General features: G+C 41.4%; 1 protein-coding gene across 6 annotated transcripts in view; it reads left to right on the top strand.

Annotated features, from left to right (window-relative positions):
* Positions 1 to 3,715: 3,715 nt before the first annotated feature.
* LOC139160207 (C-type lectin domain family 2 member D-like) overlaps positions 3,716 to 23,415 on the top strand; it is a 32,475-nt gene continuing 12,775 nt past the window's right edge. The window contains exons 1-5 of one of the 6 annotated variants that reach the window (XM_070737840.1): positions 3,716 to 3,864; positions 13,190 to 13,361; positions 15,886 to 15,956; positions 18,821 to 18,922; positions 22,608 to 22,691. In XM_070737840.1, the coding sequence (XP_070593941.1) occupies positions 15,938 to 15,956; positions 18,821 to 18,922; positions 22,608 to 22,691 (205 nt within the window). In that variant the 5' untranslated portion in view covers positions 3,716 to 3,864; positions 13,190 to 13,361; positions 15,886 to 15,937. Of the gene's footprint in view, positions 3,865 to 4,115; positions 4,197 to 4,388; positions 4,546 to 9,790; positions 10,442 to 13,189; positions 13,364 to 15,885; positions 15,957 to 18,820; positions 18,923 to 22,607; positions 22,692 to 23,415 lie in introns of those variants that run through there. The other 5 variants (XM_070737842.1, XM_070737841.1, XM_070737839.1 and 2 more) reach the window with 5 other exon arrangements.

Raw genomic sequence — 23,415 nt, 5'->3', positions numbered from 1 at the left:
AGTTAGTTGGGGGAAAGATCAAAAGCAACATGAGAAAATATTATTTTACTGAAAGAGTAGGAGATCCTTGGAACAAACTTCCAGCAGACGTGGAGGATAAATCCACAGTAACTGAATTTAAACATGCCTGGGATAAACATACTGTATATCCATGCTAAGATAGAATACAGAAAACAGTATAAGGGCAAACTAGATGGACCATGAGGTCTTTTTCTGCCGTCAGACTTCTATGTTTCTATACAATTCACTAGCAGCTGAGACAGATATACAGTATTTCCATTACAATTAGTGTGATTACTAACTTTAACAGATTAACAGTGTTGGAAGGGACCTTATGGGTCATATAGTCCAACTTCATGAATTTAGCATATCCAAGAGGTTGAAGATGAAACAAGGGTACCCTAGGTCAGTGTTTCTCAACCTTGAAAGCTTTCAAATGGGGAATTCTGGGAGTTAAAATCCATACATCTTAAAGTTGTCAAACTTTAATAAAGTTGAGAAACGCTGCATTAGATATGTCAGATATGATGAAGACGGAAAGCAGTGAGAGTCCATTATTATTGTTATTCTTTGGTAAAAGAAGCACCAGCTTTGTTTTAGATTACTACCTTTCAGCAGAGCAACTTAGGCAGTCCTGGACTTACGCCCACAATTGAGGCCAAATATTTTGTTGCTAAGGGAAAGAGTTGTTCAGAGTTTTGCCCTATTTTACATACTGTTGATAACATTGCTGTTAAGTCTATATGACTTCCCCATTGCTTGTCAGACAGTCCCAAAGGTGATCACATGACCCACAATACTGCAACCGTCATAAAGATGAACCAGTTGACAAGCATCTGAATTTTGATCACATGACCAGGGGGATGTTGCAACAGTCGTAAGTCACTTTTTTCAATGTCATTGCGATTTTGGTCACTAAATGAATGATTGAAGGCAAATATACATGTTTGAGGATAATGTTGCAAGATTCAATCTGGGTCTGTCACCAGTGTTAAGATATTAATGAACTGGGAGAGCCATGATAACAAGGTTAGCCAATGAAGAGGCATAGCAACTAAATCAGCCAATGGGAGCTAACCATTTCTGAGTCTGTGCAGAAAATCGAAACTGAAAGCTTAAGCTTAAGGCCCAGCAGGCTAGGGTGGGCTCATTCCACTGTGCTCTTTTGTCTACTCTGTGCTTGTCTGTTGCTGAAATGAAATTAATTGTTCTCTGCTACCTGTAATTGCTTGAAGAAGAATCTATATTGGTGTTGTAAAATTTACTTCATCTATATTCTTGTATATAAAGAAAAAAATAATTGCTGCCAACCTGCCTTCCATTGAGGACCTATTATATTGCACAAATCAAAAAGAGGGCTGTGACACCTTGCATCCTGGACATAAACTATTTCAACTCCTACCCTCAAAACAATGCTATAGAGCACTGCACACCAAGACAACTAGACACAAGAAGAGTTACATTCCTTTTATTTCCAAATGTTATCACTCTGCTAAACAAATAATTCTCTCAACACTATCAAACTATTTACTAAGTCTGCACTACTATTACTATTAGGTTTTTTTCCTCCTCTTTCCTATCACCCATTTCCTCCCACTTATGACTGTATGACTGTAACTTGTTGTTTGTATCCTTAAGATATTTATTAATATTGTTTCCTCATTGCTTATTATGACAATTATTAAGTGTTGCACCTCATGATTCTTGACAAATGTATATTTTCTTTTATGTACACTGAGAGTATATGCTCCAAAAGCAAATTCCTTGTGTGTCCAATCACAATTGGCCAATAAAGAATTATTAATGAATCCAGCTGAATCAGTAATCTGTGTGTGCTTCTGGAAATTGATTTTTTTTAACAAACTTTAATAACAGGGACCAGAGGTTTAGTGTTCTGAACTTCTGGACTCTTGCTAGAACCCATCCTCAGGGTTAAGGTTAGTGACCAACCCAAATTGGATCTTGCAATTAGATGAATGACTGTCAGAATACAGATAATCATCAATTTACAACTATCTGTATTCTGAATATGCAGAAAATACCTGCTTGGGGTAAAGAGAATTCTACTGTTATTGGCATAAAGCAGTAATTAAATCAGGTTAAAATTCTGATAAACAGACAATGCTGCATAAGTAACACATGAGCCATAGCACATATGCAAAAAAAGGAAAAATGAAAAAATCAGAAAGTCCAGTTGCCTCTTAAAAAAGCACTTTTGGGCTAACCAGGACCTGGATGGTTGAGAATTTCCATAGACAAATGGTGAGAATGCAACCTTGTTTAATACTTTTTTGGGTTGGAACTGAATGCAAATGCTGCAACTTCAGGACCATCTTTTTATTCCTGTCTGATTGGATTTTATACCTCTCACATCCATCCATCCATACTCAGATGGGGATTTAGAATAGAACAGAATAATTGGAAGGGACCTTGGAGGTCTTCCTAATGCAACCTCTACTTAGGCAGGAAACCCTACACCACTTCAGACAAATGGTTATCCAACATCTTAAAAACTTCCAGTGTTGAAGCATTCACAACTTCTGGCTGTTCCATTGATTGATTGTTCTAACTGTCAGGAAATTTCTCCTTAGTTCTAGGTTATATCTCTCCTTGTTTAGTTTCAACCCATTGCTTCTTGTTCTACCCTCAGGTGCCTTGGAGAATAGTTTGACTCCCTCTTCTTTGTGGCAACCCCTGAGATATTGGAACACTGCTACCATGTCTCCCCCATTTTCATTAAACAAGACGTATCTAGTTCCTGCAACTGTTCTTCATATGTTTTAGCCTCCAGTCCCCTAATTTTACTATGAGTATGTTGTGGTTAGCTCTGGCCCAGCTCCTGCCCCAAGGACTGTGGATGTGGGGGAGACATCCACATGCTGCAGGCCTGTTTTGCCCCCGCCCCCTGTGGAATCTGCTGATGAAGGCTCCTCTGACCAAGTCAAGACATGAGTGACAGGGAGGAGAGTGTGGCAGACAGCTCAGAAGGAGATCAATTATCTCTCTCCTCCTTGGATTCAGAACAAGAGTTAATGATACAGCCACGCATGCGGAGAGCGATGCATAGGCAACAACAACTGAGAGATTATCAAAGAAAATGAGGCCACCTGTGGTTGGGTGGGGCTGTGGTAATTAGTGAGGCTGCTATAAATAGCAGCCTGTGGGTTTGGCCATTGTGGAGGATTATCTGATCATTGTGTTTCATGACTGCTTTACTGACTTTGACCTTTTGTGTGATTTTTCCCTGCTTTGAAACTAAACCAGGGCAAAGGGTGTTTCACTTTGTGAAAGAAGAAGGACTGTGAATTGCCTGACAGCTGCAAGCTAAGTATCACAGAACTGATAAGGGACTTGTACAAATTACCAGTTTGTTTGGAGACAAGTGCTCTTTGCTATACCAAAAGAGGGCTTGGTTTAAGTGAATTTTCATTATAAAGAACATTGTTTTGAATTTTCAAACGTGTGTGTGTCTGAAATTTGTACCTGTGAATTTTTGGGAGGAGTCTGCCAGAGAGCCCGACAGAACAAAGTATATCCTCTATAACCTTCATCATGTATTTTACTATGTGTATACCCACTAAAACCCTCATTGTGTATTGGACAAAATCAATCAATAAAATATTTTTTTTTGCTTTCCTTTACTTCTTGATTAGATCTCTCCCCCGCCCCCACTTACCGGTACTTCTTGTTCTCTTCATTCGCTGCTTCTTTTAAGTGGAGGCGGCGCCTAGATATAAATGAACTGTTTTTTTCGAATTTGGGCAGGTTCTAGCTTGTTCGGCAGTTCTTTCGAAACTATTCTGTGTAAACTCAACGTGGCGAGAGAACACCCCCCCTCCTCCCCGGCGGGGTCAGCAAGCTCAGGTGAGGAAAGGAGCTCGGTTCTTGGGGTGTGCCTGGGTGGGGAGGAAACTTCTCAGGCGTTGCTCGGAAAGGGCAGCCCTGCTCTTGGCGCCTATTGTCTGGGCTGTTGGCGAAGGGGTTTCCCCGCGTTTTCCACCGCTGCGCTTCACAATGCGGCCCCACCCTTTTTCATTGAGGGAAAGGCAAAGAAGGTTTAGAAAACTTCGTCCCGGACTGATTCTTGACTCTTGGCCGCGTTAACCGCTCTGAGCTCTCCTGAAGCGGCTCGAGAGTTGTAAAGAAAGCAGCAGCTGCGGAGGGCTTGGCAGCAGGAGCAGCTGCAGGATGTGAAGGTGGAGAGGTTATCGCCCGCGCCTGGGAGTAAATAATGGCAGAACTGGCAGCTGTGTGTGGGGGAGTGGGGGTAGGATCATTGTCGGACCTCCCGGATCTTCGCGTTTCATGATTGACTCCCAATCCGGGAGGCTTTGTGCAGAAGCGTTCTTCTCGTTTTGCCTGAGAGGATTAATCGCTTTCCAACAACTTTGCGATGAAGTGAATTCATGCGGGGCTCCTCCGAATGTGGAGGTTTTATTTTGCGGAGCAGTGGGTGCACTAATGTGGGTCACATGCGTACTGTGCTGCTAAGGACACGTGTAAATGCGATGGTTGGGAAGACTGCTTCATTAGGTTTTGGTGTGAGTGAGTACTGGTTTTTTTCTAGCCTTGTGGTAATTTTTATGTGAGAGACGTGAGGAAGGAGAGCCACAAGCGCTTTGTGGCTGTGGAGGAAACATGTTAAAACTTTCGTTAATGTTTTTTGAGCTCTTCAGTTAAAAATATTTTTAAAATCCACTAAAAAGAGGAAGTAGAAAGTTCAGGAAAAAATAGGAAGGACAGATATAAATGACTTCTCCCTTTGTAACAAATATAAACATATGTTATCTGTTACATTTGAACAAAGATCTTTTCTTCCTGTGTCTCATCTCCTTATCTATAAAGAAACCCTAAAACCTTGTGGTCAAGGTCAGCAAAAACTATTAAGGTCTATCAGGAATAAGTTTAACTTGGATTAAATAAAACTTTACATTCCTTTTATTTTCAAACATCTTGATGCTTAATCCCTTCAGTTTTCTAGAACTTGATTTCTTGTTTTATTTTTTATGGTTTTACCTATGGAAGTTTCTCCTTCGTTCTAGAATAATTCTCTCCATTAGCTTCCACCCTCTCTTCTTTGTCACAACTCCTGAGATATGTTGGAAGACTGCTACCGTGTTTCCCCGAAAGTAAGACAGTGTCTTACTTTCTTTTTATCCCCAAAAGCCCCACTATGTCTTACTTTCGGGGTATGTCTTATATTGGGGGAAAAATCGTCAATTTTTTTGTTTTAACCATAAAATTAACATTTATTTACAACCTGAACAGTATTGTATTCACCACAAAACAGCAGATGATACCCCAGTATGCCAGTGTGTATGTTTTACTGATGTATGATTAATACTGTGTGCATTACCGTATTTTAAGCAGGAGGCGGCAGTGACAAGTGCAGGGGACGGCGCGGTGACGTATGGAGAGGGGGACGGCGTGGTGACGTATGGAGAGGGGGACGGTGCGGACGTGGGCAGGAGGCGGCGCGCAGCTAGATGAGAGGGAGGCGGCAATATCCCCGTGTTTCCCCGAAAGTAAGACATATGTCTTACTTTCGGGGTATGGCTTATATTAGCCGACCCCCCTGAAACCCCCGATACGTCTTACAATCGGGGGTGTCTTACTATCGGGGAAACAGGGTATCATATCACCTCTAGTCCTTCTCTTCCTCAAAACTAGACACCCAATTCCTTCAACCATTCGAATGCAATAAGATTTGTTTGGCATGATCTTTTTTGACAAACCCATGTTGGCATCTGGTTTTAACTTCTAAATGTTACAGAGTTGTTGCTTATGTTTTCTAGCATCTTCCCAGGTATTGCTAACAGGCTGATTGTTCAGTAGTTTCATGTATCCGTTTTCCCCCTTCATCTTTTTTGCAGTCCTTCGGTAGTTCCCTGGTGCTCCAGGATCTTTGAAATATATGGTTCAGTGGTTCCGACATCACGTGTGCCAGCTCTGCTCCTTCAGAACTCTGGGATGCAATCCATCTGGTCCCGGTGATTTAAAAACATCTAGGGTGGATAAATTGTTTTACCATTTTCTTGCCTATTTTAACTTGCATTCTCAGCCTGTCTTTTAGAGATTTCCTTTTGTTAGTTGAACATGCTTAAACCACATTTAGTAAGATACATAATTTTCAAAGTCCATGCTAAAGAAACTTTCCAGCAGCTGAATATCTAATCTGAGGTTTTCATAGCTGCTATGGGGAATTACCTGAGGATTGGGAAAGAAGTGATGTGATTCCCCTCTTCAAAAAAGGGGGGAATAAACAGACCCAGGAAAATAGAGACCAATCAGCTTAACATCAATCCCTGGGAAGATACTGGAAAAGATAATCAAAAAACAGATACGCAAATATATAAAAACAAAGTTATAACTTAGTGGTTCTCAACCTGTGGGTCGTAAGTAACCCCTTTAGGGGGTGAATAACATTTTCACAGGGGTTGCCTAAGACTATGGGAAAAGACAAACTTCCCATAGTAATAGGAATTAAAGCTTCTATTCTGGGGCCTTGGAACATGTTTTTACAGTCCGACCAATCAGTCATTTACAGTGGAGATGTCCCTCTGACCTTCCTGCCAATCAGCTTAAAGTTCTGTTGGGAGAATTTGCGCTAGGCTTATGGTTGGGGTCACCACAACATGAGGACCTGTATTAAGGGGTGGTGTTATTAGAATGGTTAAGAACCACTGTTATAATTAAAAGCCAGCATGAATTTGTTAAAAATAAATCATTCCAAACCTATCTTATTTCATTCTTTGATAAAATGACTAAATTACTAGACCAGTACAATGCTGTGGGCATAGTCTACTTAGATTTCAGTAAGGCATTTGACAAAGTAGACCACAATCTACTTGGTAAGCTAGAAAAATGTGAAATAGACAACATCACCACCAGATGGACTGGCAAACCATACTCAATGAGTAGTACTTAATGGTACTACATCCACATGGAGGGAAGTAAGCAGTGGGGTACCACAAGGTTCCATCTTAAGCCCAGTATTCTTCAATATCTTCATAAATAACTTGGATGAGGGTATAGAAGGAGAATTCATCAAATTTGATACTAAGCTGGCAGGAATAGCTAACAGCCCAGCTCATGATCCAAAAAGACCTTGATACACTTGAACAACAAAATGAAATTTAATGTGGAGAAAAGCAAAGTTTTAAACAGCAGGAAAAACCAAAGATACAGAGTACAAATTAGTGGAAACCTGGCTCAAAAACAGTAACTACGGGAGAGACCTTGGACAATTGCTTAAACATGAACTAGCAGTGTGCGGCAGAAGCCAAAAAACCTAACGCAATCCTCAGTTGTATAAACAGGCACAGAATCAAAATTTCGTAAAGTATTAATACTGTTTATAAAGTCTACATACAGCGTCCACTTTTGGTCACCACGTTACAAAGAACATGTTGAGACTTTGGAAAAAGTGCAAAGAACAGAAACAGATGATTAAACAAAAATATGTGAAGAATGGCTGCAGTGTTTGGGGTTGGCTAGTTTAGAGAAAAGAAGGACTTTGGGGGGGGGGGGACGACACATGATAGCCATAAAAAATAGGGGATTTTCCAAAGCACCAGAGGGCAGGACAAGAAACAAGGGATGGAGTCATTTCCTAACAATGAGAACAATCGACCTCTGGAACAGATTAGTGTCAGAAGTTACATAGAAACATAGAAGACTGACTGCAGAAAAAGACCTCATGGTCCATCTAGTCTGCCCTTATACTATTTCCTGTTTTTTATCTTAAGATGGATATATGTTTATCCCAGGCATGTTTAAATGCAGTTACTGTGGATTTACCAACCACGTCTGCTGGAAGTTTGTTCCAAGGATCTACTACTCTTTCAGTGAAATAATATTTTCTCACGTTGCTTTTGATCTTTCCCCCAACTAACTTCAGATTGTGTCCCCTTGTTCTTGTGTTCACGTTCCTATTAAAAACACTTCCCTCCTGAACCTTATTTAACCATCATTGGAGGAGCTAAAGAAGAGACTGGACAGTCACTTGCTTGAAATAGTATAAAGCGAACCTATGGCATGCATGTCACAGGTGGCACAAAGAGCTCTCTCTGCGGGCAAATGAACCATCACCCCAGCTCAGCTCCTCCCACAGGCCAGCTGGTTTCCAGAGCTCTGCCACGCATATGTAGGGGCGGGGTGCATAGGCAGTGAAGGGCTACCAAAATTTTTACTATCACACTGGACATGGCTTATGCATTTTCTTTCAACATCTTTCAGTGTAAATTGGGTGCTCTGGGGTGGAGCTCCATTTTTACTACCTCATTCCATTTTCACTACTCACAGGAGGTCACATGTACATGTGGGGATACATGTGGGGGTCATGCATACATGCATGGGGCAGGGGGAAGTCAAGGGTGCATGCATGCATGGGGCAAGGAAGGCAGGGGACACATGCAGGGGCAGGGTGCATATACACATTGCATTATGGGTGCGCGCATGCAATTTCAGCACACGGCCACAAAATGGCTAACCATCCCTGCCATAGACCCAGGGATAGGCAAAGTTGGCTCTTCTATGACTCGTGGACTTCAATTCCCAGAATTCCTGAGACAATCATGCTAGCTCAGGAATTCTGGGAGTTGAAGTCCACATGTCATAGAAGAGCCAACTGCCTACCCCTGCCCTAGACTGTTAAGAAGAGAGACTAGATTTGCTTATATTCAGCTTTACCTATTTGATTTAAAGTCAAAATGTCCCTGAAATAAATTAATCCTCGTGGTGAAATGGACAACATATATAAATTTAATAAATAGGGAAAAAGTATGAAATAAAAATAAAAACACCATGATGTAGAGCAGTGGTTCTCAACCTGGGGGTCGGGACCCCTTTGGGGGTCGAATGACCATTTCACAGGGGTTGCCTAAGACCATGGGAAAAGACAAATTTCCCATGGTGTTAGGAACTAAAGCTTCTATTCTGGAGCCTTAGAACCTATTTTTACAATCTGACCAATCAGGTGTTTACAGGGGGGGGGTGTCCCTCTGACCTTGCCAATCAGCTTAAAGCTCTGATGGGAGAATTGGCGCTAGACTTATGGTTGGGGGTCACCACAACATGAGGAACTGTATTAACGGGTCAAGGCATTAGAAAGGTTGAGAACCACTGATGTAGAGCAAAAGAAACAACAGAACAAAAGAAGATTGGAGAAAATGATCTAACACAGTTAAAATCTCAAATCATCTCCTGCCAAGAAAGGAATACTTGGAGCTATTTTGGAGCCATCAAAAACAAAAGTTATCCCCTTATAAGTAGGGATGCCTGCCAGTGATCTCAAAGAGCGACAGCTGTTCCACGTGGAAAAAGTACAGTCAGCACCGGCCGCAAAGAATTGATCCCTTTGTAGTGTGAACAACCCTGGGCTGCGACAGAAGTGACCTTGTGGCAGTATTGTGGGGGACCCAGGACTGTAAAAAGAAACCTCTAACATGAGGGGGATTTGTACTCCCGAGCCTCTCAACCTAGGATTCGGGGACTTTTCCTCCTAGATTAGCAAAGGTTTGATTACTTTGGGGGCTTTGGATCGTATTCAATGGGATCGCGTAGAGTGTTTTTTTTGCGCTGTAGTTTTGCCTTTAAGTGGGATCTCGTAGGGTTTTGTTTTTTTGTTCTGGGCCTCGTAGGCTTGGCTTGCAGACAAAAGTCAGTTACAAAAAAATGGAGGGAGGCTTTTTGGCTTGGTTTGAGATTCCGGGACTCGGCTGGCTGCCTTTCAGGTTCAAAAGCTGAAAAAGGCGGGGAAGGAAAGAAACCTTCGGGCGCTGCGCGTTCAAGTGAAGTCTAGGGTTTCTTTGCGTTTCCGCCCCTGCTCGGCGCTTCGATTCGCAAATCGGCACAAGGGAGAAGCCAATACGAGTAGAAAAACTCCGTCCCCCACCGATTCGTTTTCTTTTGATAGCCCCGTTAACCGTTCAGATCTGCCGAGGCGACGTGGGAGGAATTAAAAAGTAGCAGCAGCAGCTGGGAGGACTGCTAGGTGTTGGCCGCTGGAAGGAAGGAAGAAGCGCGTAACTATGGCAGCATGAACAGCTGCAAGATCTGGAGGCCGATTTTAATCTTTTCTCCCCCGGGACTGAGTAAATACTGTGGAACGGGTCTGCAACCTTGGCAACTTGAAGACTTGTGGACTTCAATTCCCAGAATTCCTCAGCCAGTAAAGCACGTAAGCAAAGCTGGCTGAGGAATTCTGGGAGTTGAAGTCCACAAGTATTAAAAGTTGCGATGGTTGGAGACCCCTGTTGGATGCCTAGCGAGAGTGAACTTTGCCTCGCCTCCATCCCAGCTTCCCGAATCGCATGTGTTCGATTTCGAAACTGATTCACCCGCCTTTCTTTGAGGCTTGTGCAGAAACGGTCCTGCGTGTGCCTGAGGCTTCATCGCTTTCCTACAACAATAATTTTGCGGTGGAGCGACTAAAATTCATGTAAGAGTCCTGCGGGTTCGGGATTTTTATTTGACAATCGGGGTGCGCTACTTTGGGGTCATACGTCCGTGCCCCTGGTGGTGTTAAGGACGCGTGCAAATGCGATGATTTATGAGGTCTGCTTTGTTGCATTTTGGCGAGTACGCGCGTTTTCTGATAAACTTTCATGCTGTTGAAAGTTTAGTTTTAAGTTTAGACTGGATTTGGCATTGAGTCCTTCCCAAGGGCAAGGGACAGGCAGAGGTTGGTCTTGGTCTTTTATGGAGTTATTAAACAAGTTGTGGCAGGATATAAGCTGTTCCAATTAAAGCTGCCTTTTTTTCACAGTCTTTCTGTTTCTATTTGAAATTCTTTATATTTTGTGATTTTCTCCATTTCTTTTTCTTCTATTATGTTGTCTCCACTACCCAAACTTTTTTCTCTGTCTGGGATGTTATATGGCAGGTGCCTGTCTATTTGAATTGTAAAGTCCCAAAGCAATTCAATTTAATTTTCTGCTATTTTCTCAATTTTATGAGTCCAATTTTTTTAAATTATTATTATTTTCTATTCACAATAATGTGGAGCCATAGCTGCCAGAGAGAGAGAGAGAGAGAGAGAGATTTGTTTTCGTAAATTTTCACGGGTATATGTATGTAGATTGTTCTGAGTTCGGGTTTTGCCCTGTGTAATATTTTGCATGTCTATGCGACATGGGATCACCCCTCTCACCGGTCATCGCCAACCTCTATATGGAATATTTCGAAAATAATGCATTAGAGCAATCCAAATACAAACCTAAACTTTGGCTGAGATATGTTGATGATACCTTTGTAATTTGGCCACATGGTAAAGAAAAACTAGACAATTTCCTCACACATCTCAACAGCCTACACCCCAAAATACAGTTTACTATGGAAACAGAAATCAATGATCAACTTCCCTTTCTAGATGTACTGGTCTATAAAAAACCCAATGGCAGCCTAGGACACACTATCTACCAAAAGAAAACCCATACCAACCGTTATCTAAATGCACACTCACACCACCACCCCGCACAAATCACCTCAGTGGCCAAAACTCTCATCACCAGAACCAAACGCTTAGCTGACCATGAGCACTTAAAAACTGAATTGAACAAACTCAAAGATGTATTAATTTCTAATGGATTCGAAGGGAAAACAATCACAAACCTAATCAAAAAAGAGACACTCCCCAAAAAAGAAGATCAAGAACAGGACAATGGTACCACCATCCTCCCTTACATCAAGGGCACCACAGACAAAATTAGTAAAATTCTGCACAAACATAACATCAAAACTTCATTTTGCACTAACCAAAAAATATCAAACATCCTAAGGAACCCCAAAGATAAAATCCAATTGGAATACCAAGGAATCTATGAAATCCCTTGCAAAACATGTGCAGCCACATACATTGGACAAACCAATCGAAGAGTGAGCCAACGCATTGCAGAACATGTGAATGCAATTAAAAAAGAAGAAAAGACTTCCTCCCTTGTCCAGCACATTAAAAAAACAGGGCACGAAATTGACTTTGAAAAAACTAAATTACTTCACAAAACAGAATTTATATAGAAGAATTGCTCTTAAAGCCATAGAAATTGAGAGGAGCCCCCTTTGCATAAATAAAAGAGATGACACGTCCCGCCTACCAGAGATTTGGAAACCAGCCTTAAACAAAAAAAACACTTCATAAAAATCACCATGTCAATCCTTCTAATAATTATGATTCCACCAACCAATCAGATCACTAAAACATAATCACCCAATCTATTTGCTACATTCAAACCAAATCTCCACCCCCACTAGGAAGAAATGACAGTTGCAAACATTCCATTTTACAACAGCACGAAGCTTGGAACTTCAGCCTGATGATGGTGAATGTGATTTCACCGAAACATCGCATAGACATTCAAAATATTACACAGGGCAAAACCCGAACTCAGAACAATCTACATATTTCGGCCAAAATAAGGCCGAAATAGATCTATCCTAGTCTCCCTTAATTTTCAAATTCAGCTTAAACATGTGACATACATACATACATACATACATACATACATACATATATATATTGGGGGGGGGTGTATGGCGTTCAATCTTAGAAACATAGAAGACTGACGGCAGAAAAAGACCTCATGATCCATCTAGTCTGCCCTTATATTATTTCCTGTATTTTTATCTTATGATGGATGTTTATCCCAGGCATGTTTAAATTCAGTTACTGTGGATTTACCAACCACGGTAAACAGGCAGAGATATATAACTGAATATAGATGGGACTTCAGAGATCATCTAGCCCCTCCTATTAGCCAGCATCTTTTTAAAAGAAATTTGACAGCTTTATTTTTTTTTGGGGGGGGGGCGCGGATAAAGGAAAGCAGCTGCTTTGCAAGGAAGCTGGCATAGCACAAAGTTAAAAAATGCATTTCTTATGTTTCCCACCCATTTAAAACATCTACCTACACTGTGACAGAAGCCTTTTTGAGAAGACGAAGGTGTTTTTCTCATTCTCACACAGAAAACAGAGGAAAATGTTGATAATATCCACAAGATATTATATGACTCACATGGGTTTATTATTAATCAGAAAGGGTTTATTATGGTAGTTTTGGGGGAATTTGCAAGCCAAATTACTGTAGGGCAAACAAGGCAAGTTGTCTTCTTTTGTGTTTGTGTGGATTTTTTATCATTGTGCATCCTGTTCCTTGGGATATACAGTACTGGTTCATTAATTTATTTCCAGAGCGTCCTGTTCTCAATGAAACAATGAGGAGGAGGCTGGGGTGATATATCCCTGAAATTTAAATCTGTGGTCAGCGACGTTTTTCATCTGTTGATCTTTGGAGGAGCTGCAGTCCATCTCACTCTGAGGATCATCTGAAGGGTGAAACTGGAAACTGGAATGGGAAAATCAGGTACAGTGATACCTTGTCTTACAAACTTAATTGGTTCCGGGACAAGGTTCTTAAGGTGAAAAGTTTGTAAGATGAAACAATGTTTCCCATAGGAATCAATGGAAAAGCGATTAATGCGTGCAAGCCCAAAATTCACCCCTTTTGCCAGCCAAAGCGCCTGTTTTTGTGCTGCTGGGATTCCCTGAGGCTCCCCTCCATGGGAAACCCCACCTCCGGACTTCTGTGTTTTTGCGATGCTGCAAGGGAATCCCAGCATCACAAAAACGAGCTCTTCGCTGGCAACAGAAGTCTGGAGGTGGGGTTTCCCAGTGAAGGGAGCATCAGTGAAATTGCAGCATCGCAAAGACACAGAAGTCCTTGAAACCCCACCTCTGGACCTCTGTGTTTTTGCGATGCTGCGATTTCACTGAGGCTCCCCTCGCTGGGAAACCCCACCTCCAAACTTCTTTTGCCAGCGAAGCGCCCGTTTTTGCGCTGCTGGGATTCTCCTGCAGCATCACAAAAACAGAAGTCCGGAGGTGGGGTTTCCCATGGAGGAGAGCCTAGGGGAATCCCAGCAGCGCAAAAACAGGTGCTTCGCTGGCAACGGAAGTCCGGAGGCAGAGCATCCCAGCGACGGCGGCGGGTTTGTAAGGTGAAAATAGTTTGTAAGAAGAGGCAAAAAAGTCTTAAACCCTGGGTTTGTATCTCGAAAAGTTTGTATAACGAGGCGTTTGTAAGATGAGGCATCACTGTATGTGGATTATTGCATACTGGAAGAAAAGGTAGAGCATGAAATTTAAGAGATAATTAACATGTTTCCTGACAATAAGACCTATCCCAAAAATAGGGCCTAGCCTGTCTTTTATGCCTGTGCCTAATATAAGCCCTACCCACAAAACCAACCCTTGGACGGGCATGACCAGCATAGGTGATGAATGTGCGCAGGTCGATGATGTCTGGCAGCAGCCTCAGCCCACTCAGCACAGGTGAATTGATTACCTGTGCAAACAGATGAAAACGGGGTAAGGCAGGCGAGCCTGACATGCCACTGAGCATTGGTGGGCTGGAGCAGGAGGAAGCACAAGGCTCAGACAGAAGGGTGGCATTGAAATCTAATAAATAAATAAACAAACAAACAAATAAATAAATAAATATGGAATTGCAATGAGTGCTAAAAATATTATATCTCTTTTCTTTTTTCATTTTCACTTTTAAAAGCACTTTCTATGTGTGTTCTTTTTTTGAAAATGTATAAAGGGAAAAACAAAACATAAAGTGCTTGTTTTGCCCTTTATACACTGTCAAAGAAAGACAAAATAAAGGTTTTTTTAAAAAAATGAATAAAATACAAGAAAGGAAAAGAAAAAGAAATAAGATTTATAGCATTATTTTAAAAGCAATAGGGAGAAAAAAAGACATTGGGTGAGTTTTATCTTCAACTCTGAACAATAAATCCTAGGACGGGCATGGCCAGCATAGGTGATGAGTGTGCGCAGATCGATGATGTCTGGCAGCAGCCTCAGCCCACTCAGCACAGGTGAATTGATTATTTTATTTATTTATTTATTAGATTTGTATGCCGCCCCTCTCCGTAGACTCGGGTGATTACCTGTGTAAGCAGATGGAAAAGGCAGGCGAGCCTGACATGTCACTGAGTATTGGTGGGTTGGAGCGGCAGGAAGCACAAGGCTCATCTTCATGCAGCAATACAGAGAGCAGACAGGGGAAGGGGAAGGCAGACAGTCTGAATGTGCTGTGCGAACCACAGGAAATCCAAGCAGTGGTGAGCCAGAGCGCAGCAGTATCTTCTCTATAGTAATACAGTGGTACCTCTACTTAAGAACTTAATTTGTTCCGTGACCAGGTTCTTAAGTAGAAATGTCCTTAAGTAGAAGCAATTTTTCCAATCAATGTAAAAGCAAATAATGCGTGCAAAACCATTAGGAAAGAAATAAAAGCTCGGAATTTGGGTGGGAGGAGGAGGAAGAAGAGGAGGAGGACAGTCACTGCTGAAGGAAGAAGGGGAGGTGAGGGGAATCAAAAAAATCCAAAACTTTAAGGCTTAAAAAAAAGGGGGGGACTCTGAGGCAGCGCCCAGAGAAAGGAAAATGCTTGCTCTGGGCTGCCCAGAGCAAAGGGAGTGTTTCCTTTCTCTGGGCGCTGGCACAGGTTTATTCCCTCTCCAAGCTCCCAGAGAAAGGAAAATGCTTTGTTCTCTCTAGACTGCCAAAGCCTCCTTAAGCGCCACTGAAAGGCTCCTCTGGCATCCCAGAAAAGCCCGAGATGGCCGGGATTAAAGGGGGAATGGCAGGAAACTGGCCGGGCCTTTGTGCTGCTCTCAAATTTCCTGGGAAATTTTTCTGGGCTCGGGGCTCTTAAGTAGAAAATGGTTCTTAAGTAGAGGCAAAATAATCTTGAACACCTGGTTCTTATCGAGAAAAGTTCTTAAGTAGAGGCGTTCTTAAAAAGAGGTACCACTGTATCTCAATAATACATTCCAGTACAGGAATTAGTAATACCAATTTCTTTTCTTTCCATACAGTCTGAATACTGCTTTTTGGCGGGTGAGGGGATGACCACAGAAGGCTTGGAAGATGCCAGGAGAAATTACAGGTGAGGCCTTTGAAGGCATGCAGCCCTCCTTCAGTGGGTCGCCCTCTAGGAAGGCACAGCATGCCATGAATTGTCACATCAGAATGAAATGACAGAGAGAATGTTTTCTCGATGGGAGGACGACCCCAAATAGATCAAGGTGTCTCCTATTTATTGTGTTTTCACAGTTCTGACATGTGGTACAGAATGACCAATTGCGAACGCCACATACATTTAAACCATCCTCCAGCTACTATTTACTTTTGTACCTTATAAGGCAAGCTTCTCAGAAGCTGCATTCCTTGCTTTTTTCCCATGATTGTGTGATTGCAAAGGAATGTCAGTAATGCATCCTTATATGGAAGTTCTATATGTTTTCTTTAAATGCTTTCCATACATGGTCATGATTCTGCAGAATGCTTGCTCAGCCTGGGCTGCCTTTCCATAGAGGAAGAATTAAGATTTTATACAGCACATAATTAGGCTTAGAACATCACTCTCCAGCAATATCTTATTCCTTAATTTCAGTGCTTATAAATCTATGATTACAACAGGCCTTCAGCTCTTTCTTTCATCCAGCTGAGAATTACAAAAAGCAGGAGGAAAAAGCCTAGAGTACTAACGAAATCATGGAAAAACCTCTTAATTGATTCTATGGCTAAAAACATCGGTTTCTATTCGAAGCAGAGGAATCACAATAAGTAAGGCAGGCATGAGTTGAAAAAAAAGCAAATTTGAATGGGCCAAAGTTTTGATCTGCAATTTTTGGAGATGAGTGGACTCAAACTAGAATGAAGGTTGAACTGGTAAGGGAACTGGTTACCAGTAGGACTGTTTTCTTCAGTCATCCTTGGTTCTATTGGTTAGAGATGTACTTAGTTCTTCTAAAAAGAGGTGTTTTTAATAGGAAAGTGAACACAAGAACAAGGGGGCACAATCTGAGGTTAGTTGGGGGAAAGATCAGAAGCAACATGAGAAAATATTATTTTACTGAAAGTAGTAGATGCCTGGAACAAACTTCCAGCAGACGTGGTTTGGTAAATCCACAGTAACTGAATTGAAACATGCCTGGGATAAACAGATATCCATCCTAAGATAAAATACAGGAAATAGTATAAGGGCAGACTAGATGAAACATGAGGTCTTTTTCTGAAATACATCTTCTATGTTTCTATTACTGGGAGCAGACACTCAAATTCTAACCAAACAGGAAGATCATCTGAGAGGGCTCTGCCAGATGATTTTCAAAGCTTTAAGAGGCTCATTGTGTAAATCAGAGACTTTCATACCTGAGATTATATGTAGAATGTTACGTTCAAATAGAATTCAGCACTATATACTGTATTTTTGGTGTATAAAATGCACCTTAGTTTCTGGGAAGAAAAATGGGGGGGGGGGGATCAACTTACCATATATTTATATGGCTAGTGTCCTTAGTTTGGTCAGATTCGGCACATTATTTTATCCCCTGGCTAGGGCTTAAAAAAAAGCCCTTATTCTGAGAAAGTAATAATGAAAGAGCTTGCAAGCTGTGAAGAGCTGGGAACATTGTTAGCACTTGGTTGGGGCTGGAAAGAAACATTCTGATTAAGTAGAGGAATGAAAAAACCTTGTACAGACTTAGGGCTTGGAAAGCATTCTTTGCAGAAATTAACAATGAAAGAGCTTGCAACCTGCTAAGAGCCAGGAACATCATTAGCACCTGGCTAGGGCTGGAAAAAAATTTATTCAGAGAAAATAGAACAATGAAAAAAAACCCTGCAAAGACTGAGGGCTTGGAAAACATTCTTAGCAGAGAGAAACAATGAAAGAGCCTGCAAGGTAAGAACTGGGAAGATCGTTAGCAGATAGTTATAGCTGGAAAAAAAGTTACATTCATCTGAATTTTCAGCTTCTTTTAGGGAGTAAAAAGGTCTTATACTTTTATACTCCAAAAATACAGTATATCTGGTTCTGCAACAGCAAGATCATCTTCCAATGTGCATCACAAAAGCAGTGGAAATATCTCAGATTCATACCCAGCTTTGTCCTGTGAGACGGGCACCATCCCCTAATACAGTGGTACCTCATCATACGAACTTAATTGGTTCCAGGAGGAGGTTCGTAAGGTGAAAAGTTGGTAAGATGAAACAATGTTTCCCATAGGAATCAATGTAAAAGCAAATAATGCGTGCAAATCCTTCAGGAAAATCCCAAACTTTAGAAGGGAGGCGAACAGAGGGCAGGGAGGAGCAGCTAAAGGGGGCGGGTGGAAGAAGCAAGGCTAGGCTAAAGGGTGAGTGGGAAGGAAGAAAGGCAAGGGGGGCGCCCCTCCCTTTTCTTTCTTCAAAAGACACCGTTTCAGTGCCTTTGCAAGCACGTTGTTCTCTGCAAAAATTTTCCTCCCCCAAGCTGCCCCTCCCTCCTCCCTTTTCTTTATTAAAAAGACACCATTTCAGTTCCTTTGCAAGCACGTTGTTCTCTGCAAAATGTTTCCTACTCCAAGCAGCCCCTCCCTTTTCTTTCTTCAAAAAAGGGGAAAAAAAGAAACCCCTTCATCCCAGCAGCAGCTGCTTGGGTTCATAAGGTGAAAATAGTTCGGAAGAAGAGGCAAAAAAATCTTAAACACCGGGTTCGTATCTTGAAAAGTTTGTTAGAAGAGGCGTTCGTAAGATGAGGCACCACTGTATAAACATCTGAAATATTGCAGTTCAGCCAGTGAATGTTCAATAGTTCAGAACGTTGGGATCTTTCTGGGTTTCAGCTACTTAAAATATTTCTTTAAATTGTTTTGACTGGGAAAGAGGGAGCCCTGGTTGGGTATTGTGGGCCACATCTTCTCAATAGCAAAACTGGACCATATCTGTTGTATATTGTCATACTTGTGACATTCTGCCTTTCTTTAGGAGAACAAGGAAATTCTGAATGTCGTGTTAATCTCACTCCTGAGGTGAAAACTGAATATTCTGCTCGAAGGCCTGATGCAAAGTGTGGAAGAGAAATATATGGTAATAATATAGACTATTACCTGCGTGGGAGCCTTTGTGCATGAGAGCCTTTGCGTGTGATAGCCTTTGTAATCTTGGAGGGGGAAGTAATGAAACAGTGGTTGGAGCAAGTATTAAAAGCAGATACTTTATCTTTTTTCCCTGGCTTTGAAAAGAGGAAGTTGACAGTGTTCCTCTTTTTGAAAAGAAAAACTTGATACAAATGAAGTTTCCCACGTCAGCTTCCTGAATATTTTCTATTTTCAGGAGATATAAACCCTGCCACTGACTTTGGGCAGTTCAGTTTGGAGGGGGAAATCCAGATCAGCCATTTGAAGGGAAAGAAAAAATGATGTTAATAACCAAACAAGATCTGATTAATAGATGTTGGAGAAGATGAAGATGCTCTATTTTGCACGGTGCTTTTCTGTGCAATGTGGTTTCACTTCTAAATATTCCTTCAAGTGCCTCTCTTCTTCCTCCACAGTTCTGTCCCAGAACAAATTATTTTGCTGTGCAACTGAGATTCTTTGCTTTGCAAAGGGCAAGCAGCTTTGCAGAGAAGATTTTTCTGGGACCGTTTACCTTTTATAGTAGCCTTCAGCAAGGCAAAGTAGAGGTGCACATAATTTCAAGTATGTTACTTAGAACTGCAAGGAGGGCCTTCAAGACAGAACTGGGACCTATGGGCATCATTGTACATTAGCTGAAGGAAGTGAGGAATATCTATAGTATTATTAAAAAGATGTTGAGACTCTAGAAAAATGGAAGAGAAGAGTAACCAAGATGATGAGGGGGCTGGAGGCTAAAACATATGAAGAAGGCGTCTGTAATATGGTAAATGATTTAGCTTTACTAGATAAATGGTCAAAGCAATGGAAACTGCAGTTTAATGTTTCCAAATGTAAAATAATGCACTTGGGAAAAACGAATCCTCAATCTGAGTATTGTATTGGCAGTTCTGTGTTAGCAAAAACTTCAGAAGAAAAGGATTTAGGGGTAGTGATTTCTGACAGTCTCAAAATGGGTGAACAGTGCAGTCAGGCGGTAGGGAAAGCAAGTAGGGTGCTTGGCTGCATAGCTAGAGGTATAACAAGCAGGAAGAGGGAGATTATGATCTCGCTATATAGAGTGCTGGTGAGACCACATTTGGAATACTGTGTTCAGTTCTGGGGACCTCACCTACAAAAAGATATTGACAAAATTGAATGGGTCCAAAGACGGGCTACAAGAATGGTGGAAGGTCTTAAGCATAAAACGTATCAGGAAAGACTTAATGAACTCAATCTGTATAGTCTGGAGGACAGAAGGAAAAGAGGGAACATGATCGAAACATTTAAATATGTTAAAGGGTTAAATAAGTTCCAGGAGGGAAGTGTTTTTAATAGGAAAGTGAACACAAGAACAAGGGGACACAATCTGAAGTTAGTTGGGGGAAAGATCAAAAGCAACATGAGAAAATATTATTTTACTGAAAGAGTAGTAGGTCCTTGGAACAAACTTCCAGCAGACGTGGTAGATAAATCCACAGTAACTGAATTTAAACATGCCTGGGATAAACATATATCCATCCTAAGATAAAATACAGAAAATAGTATAAGGGCAGACTAGATGGACCATGAGGTCTTTTTCTGCCGTCAGTCTTCTATGTTTCTATGTTTCTAAGAACAGTTGCAGGAACTGGGCATGGTTAGTCTATTGAAGAGAAAGTCTAAGGACCACATGATAGCAGTGTTCCAATATTTGAGGGGCTGCAACAGAGAGGAGGGGATCAAGCTATTTTCCAAAGCACTTGAAGGACAGACAAGGAACAATAGATGGAAACTGATCAAGGAGAAATTCAATCTAGAAATAAGGAAGAACTTTCTGAAGGTGAGAGCGATCAACCAGTGGGATAGCTTGCCTTCAGATGTAGGAGCTTCATCACTGGAGGCTTTTAAGAAGAGGTTGGATTGTCATTTGTCAGAAATTAGTCCTGCTTGGACGGGGATGGACTAGATGACCTATAAGGTCCCTTCCAACTCTGATAATCTCTAACCTGCCACTGTCTCTAACAAGGATTCCTCAGTTGCACAAGACACATTAGAAATATTTGCATGTGTAAAGAAACACAATGTTTTAGTCTCCAGCCCCCTAATCATCTTGGTTGCTCGTCTTTGTTATGTGTGTTATGTGTTGTAAATAAAGAACATTTTCTCCTTTAAAAAAAAGAAATATTTGGGCGTGTGTGATAAGTCTTGTATTTACATTCAGGCATGCCCTTTCTTGTTTTATTCTTGTTCATGAATTTTATTTCTTGTTCATGAATAAATTTGGTAGCTGAGGTTTTTTTTTGTTTTGCTTTGCCTAGCCTATTTTTCCAGCTCCCCTCCTGCGTGTGTGTTCATTGTTGTCAACTTCCTTCCCACAGTTGCCTTATGGAAAAATATTTGCAGCTGTGGAAAATCGTTACTGAGAATTGTATTTTGGATTGTTACATTTTTGCCACACTTTCCTTGTGACAGGATTGTTGGGCATTTAAAAGTGTCGAGATTCAGATTAACTTTGTTTCTCCCATGACTATGAGAGGATGGAGGTTCTTAGCCAATCCTGATCCATTTGATCTATTCTGTGGGGAAAGAAACCTGAAGGCCACACACGACAAAAAGGCTGTGTTTTTGGGCTCCTTCGAGTCACACTAACTGCTTCTGTCTTCCCTTGTGGAGCGAAGGGAGGAAAGTGGGGGGTTATTCAGGGTTTATTTGTGGCAAAAACAGCTGCTGTGAGTCAGACCAAATCTTGAATTGTCAACACATGGAAATACATCAGACTTTCCCAACCAAAAGCTGTCCAAATAGTTACAAATTCCTTTCCCAAATTCCCCTCCCTTACTGTTTTATATGCCAGATGCAACAGGCAAGACTGAAGATTCTAAGTTTATTTTATTTATTTATTAGATTTGTATGCCGCCCCTCTCCGCAGACTCGGGGCGGCTAACAACAATGATAAAAAAGAACATTTAACAATCCAATTTAATAAAACAATTAAAAACCCTTATTAAAAAAACCAAACATGCACACAAACACCCTGCATAACTTGTAATGGCCATGGGGAAGAATATTCTAACTCCCCCATGCCTGGCGACAAAGGTGGGTCTTGAGTAATTTGCGAAAGACAAGGAGGGTGGGGGCCGTTCTAATCTCTGGGGGGAGTTGATTCCAGAGGGCTGGGGCCGCCACAGAGAAGACTCTTCCCCTGGGGCCCGCCAAACGACATTGTTTGGTCGACGGGACCCGGAGAAGGCCAACTCTGTGGGACCTTATCGGCCGCTGGGATTCGTGCAGTAGAAGGCGGTTCTGCATGTATTCTGGCCCAGTGCCATGTAGGGCTTTAAAGGTCATTACCAACACTTTGAATTGTGACCGGAAACCGATCGGCAGCCAGTGCAGGCTAACATACAGAATATAAAAACTGTTATATACAAATTAAAGCCAGTTGTTTTTGGTAAATGTTTGGTCTCTGGTATTAAGTATAGCTGAACCTTTCCCTCTGTCTCTGTCTGTCTGTACATCTGTTTGTCTTAGCATGTCATAGTGTCTGCTTCTCCTACATAGCCACTTATAGTATGACCACATCATGGTTACAAGACAACAAAAACAAAACTATCAAAACAATCACATAAAAATCTTGAATTTCATCTCCTGCTATTTCCCTTTCTGTTTTTCAGATAAGTACATTACAGTCAAAAATATCACTATAGTAGCTGTTATTCTGATCATTGTTTTGATTAGCGTTATAATTTCATTGGCTGGTAAGTAGCGAGACCTTTCTATTTAACTTTGTTCATAGGTGTTATTGTTTACATCAAGGTCACCCCATGCATTTAAACCACAGAACAATTTGGAAGGAAGTTGCAGCAGCTGTGTGTGTATTTGTCAAATCAGTAAAAATGATGCTTTCTGCAGTGCAATTGAAGCTAGGACTTCTGTGGATGTGTCAAATGTTCCTTTCTTAGCCACCAAGGGACGAATTGTATTGCACTGCTGTGATTGCCATATTTTTTTACACTCTTCCGAATGCTTCAGGAAGGAAATATTGTTATATGAAAGGTAGGACAAGCCTAAAACAGATAGGCGGGAGTGCGGCAGACAGAAGAGAACATGATCCAACCTAAATTAGCATTTGGTTCCATAACTTTTCATTCCTGGTCATTTCTCTTCTGGTTTTATCACACACACTCAACCATTCCATTTCCACCGTAGCTTTTTTGAGAGGTTTTAAGTGGAGCCATCAGGTCAGTTTTTGACTCCTTACAACTGCTTGGACATGTCCCTACAGTTTTCACGGCAACATTTTGGAAATGGTTTGTCCCTGCCTCTTCCTCATTCTTAGGACTAAAAAAATCACCATAACGGAAGAGGCAGCTCCAAAGTCCCATCAACAAAATCAGAACTACACTTTTACACACAACATAATACTTTATTTCACCAGACTTCAAATTTTGGGCTTAGATAGCCTAGAACTTTGTCACCTTC

The sequence above is a fragment of the Erythrolamprus reginae genome, chromosome 2 (assembly GCF_031021105.1).
Source record: "Erythrolamprus reginae isolate rEryReg1 chromosome 2, rEryReg1.hap1, whole genome shotgun sequence".
NCBI classification, from domain to species: domain Eukaryota; kingdom Metazoa; phylum Chordata; class Lepidosauria; order Squamata; family Dipsadidae; genus Erythrolamprus; species Erythrolamprus reginae.
Note: the sequence above shows the minus strand (reverse complement) of the source record. Positions and strands in the feature narration are given on the sequence as shown.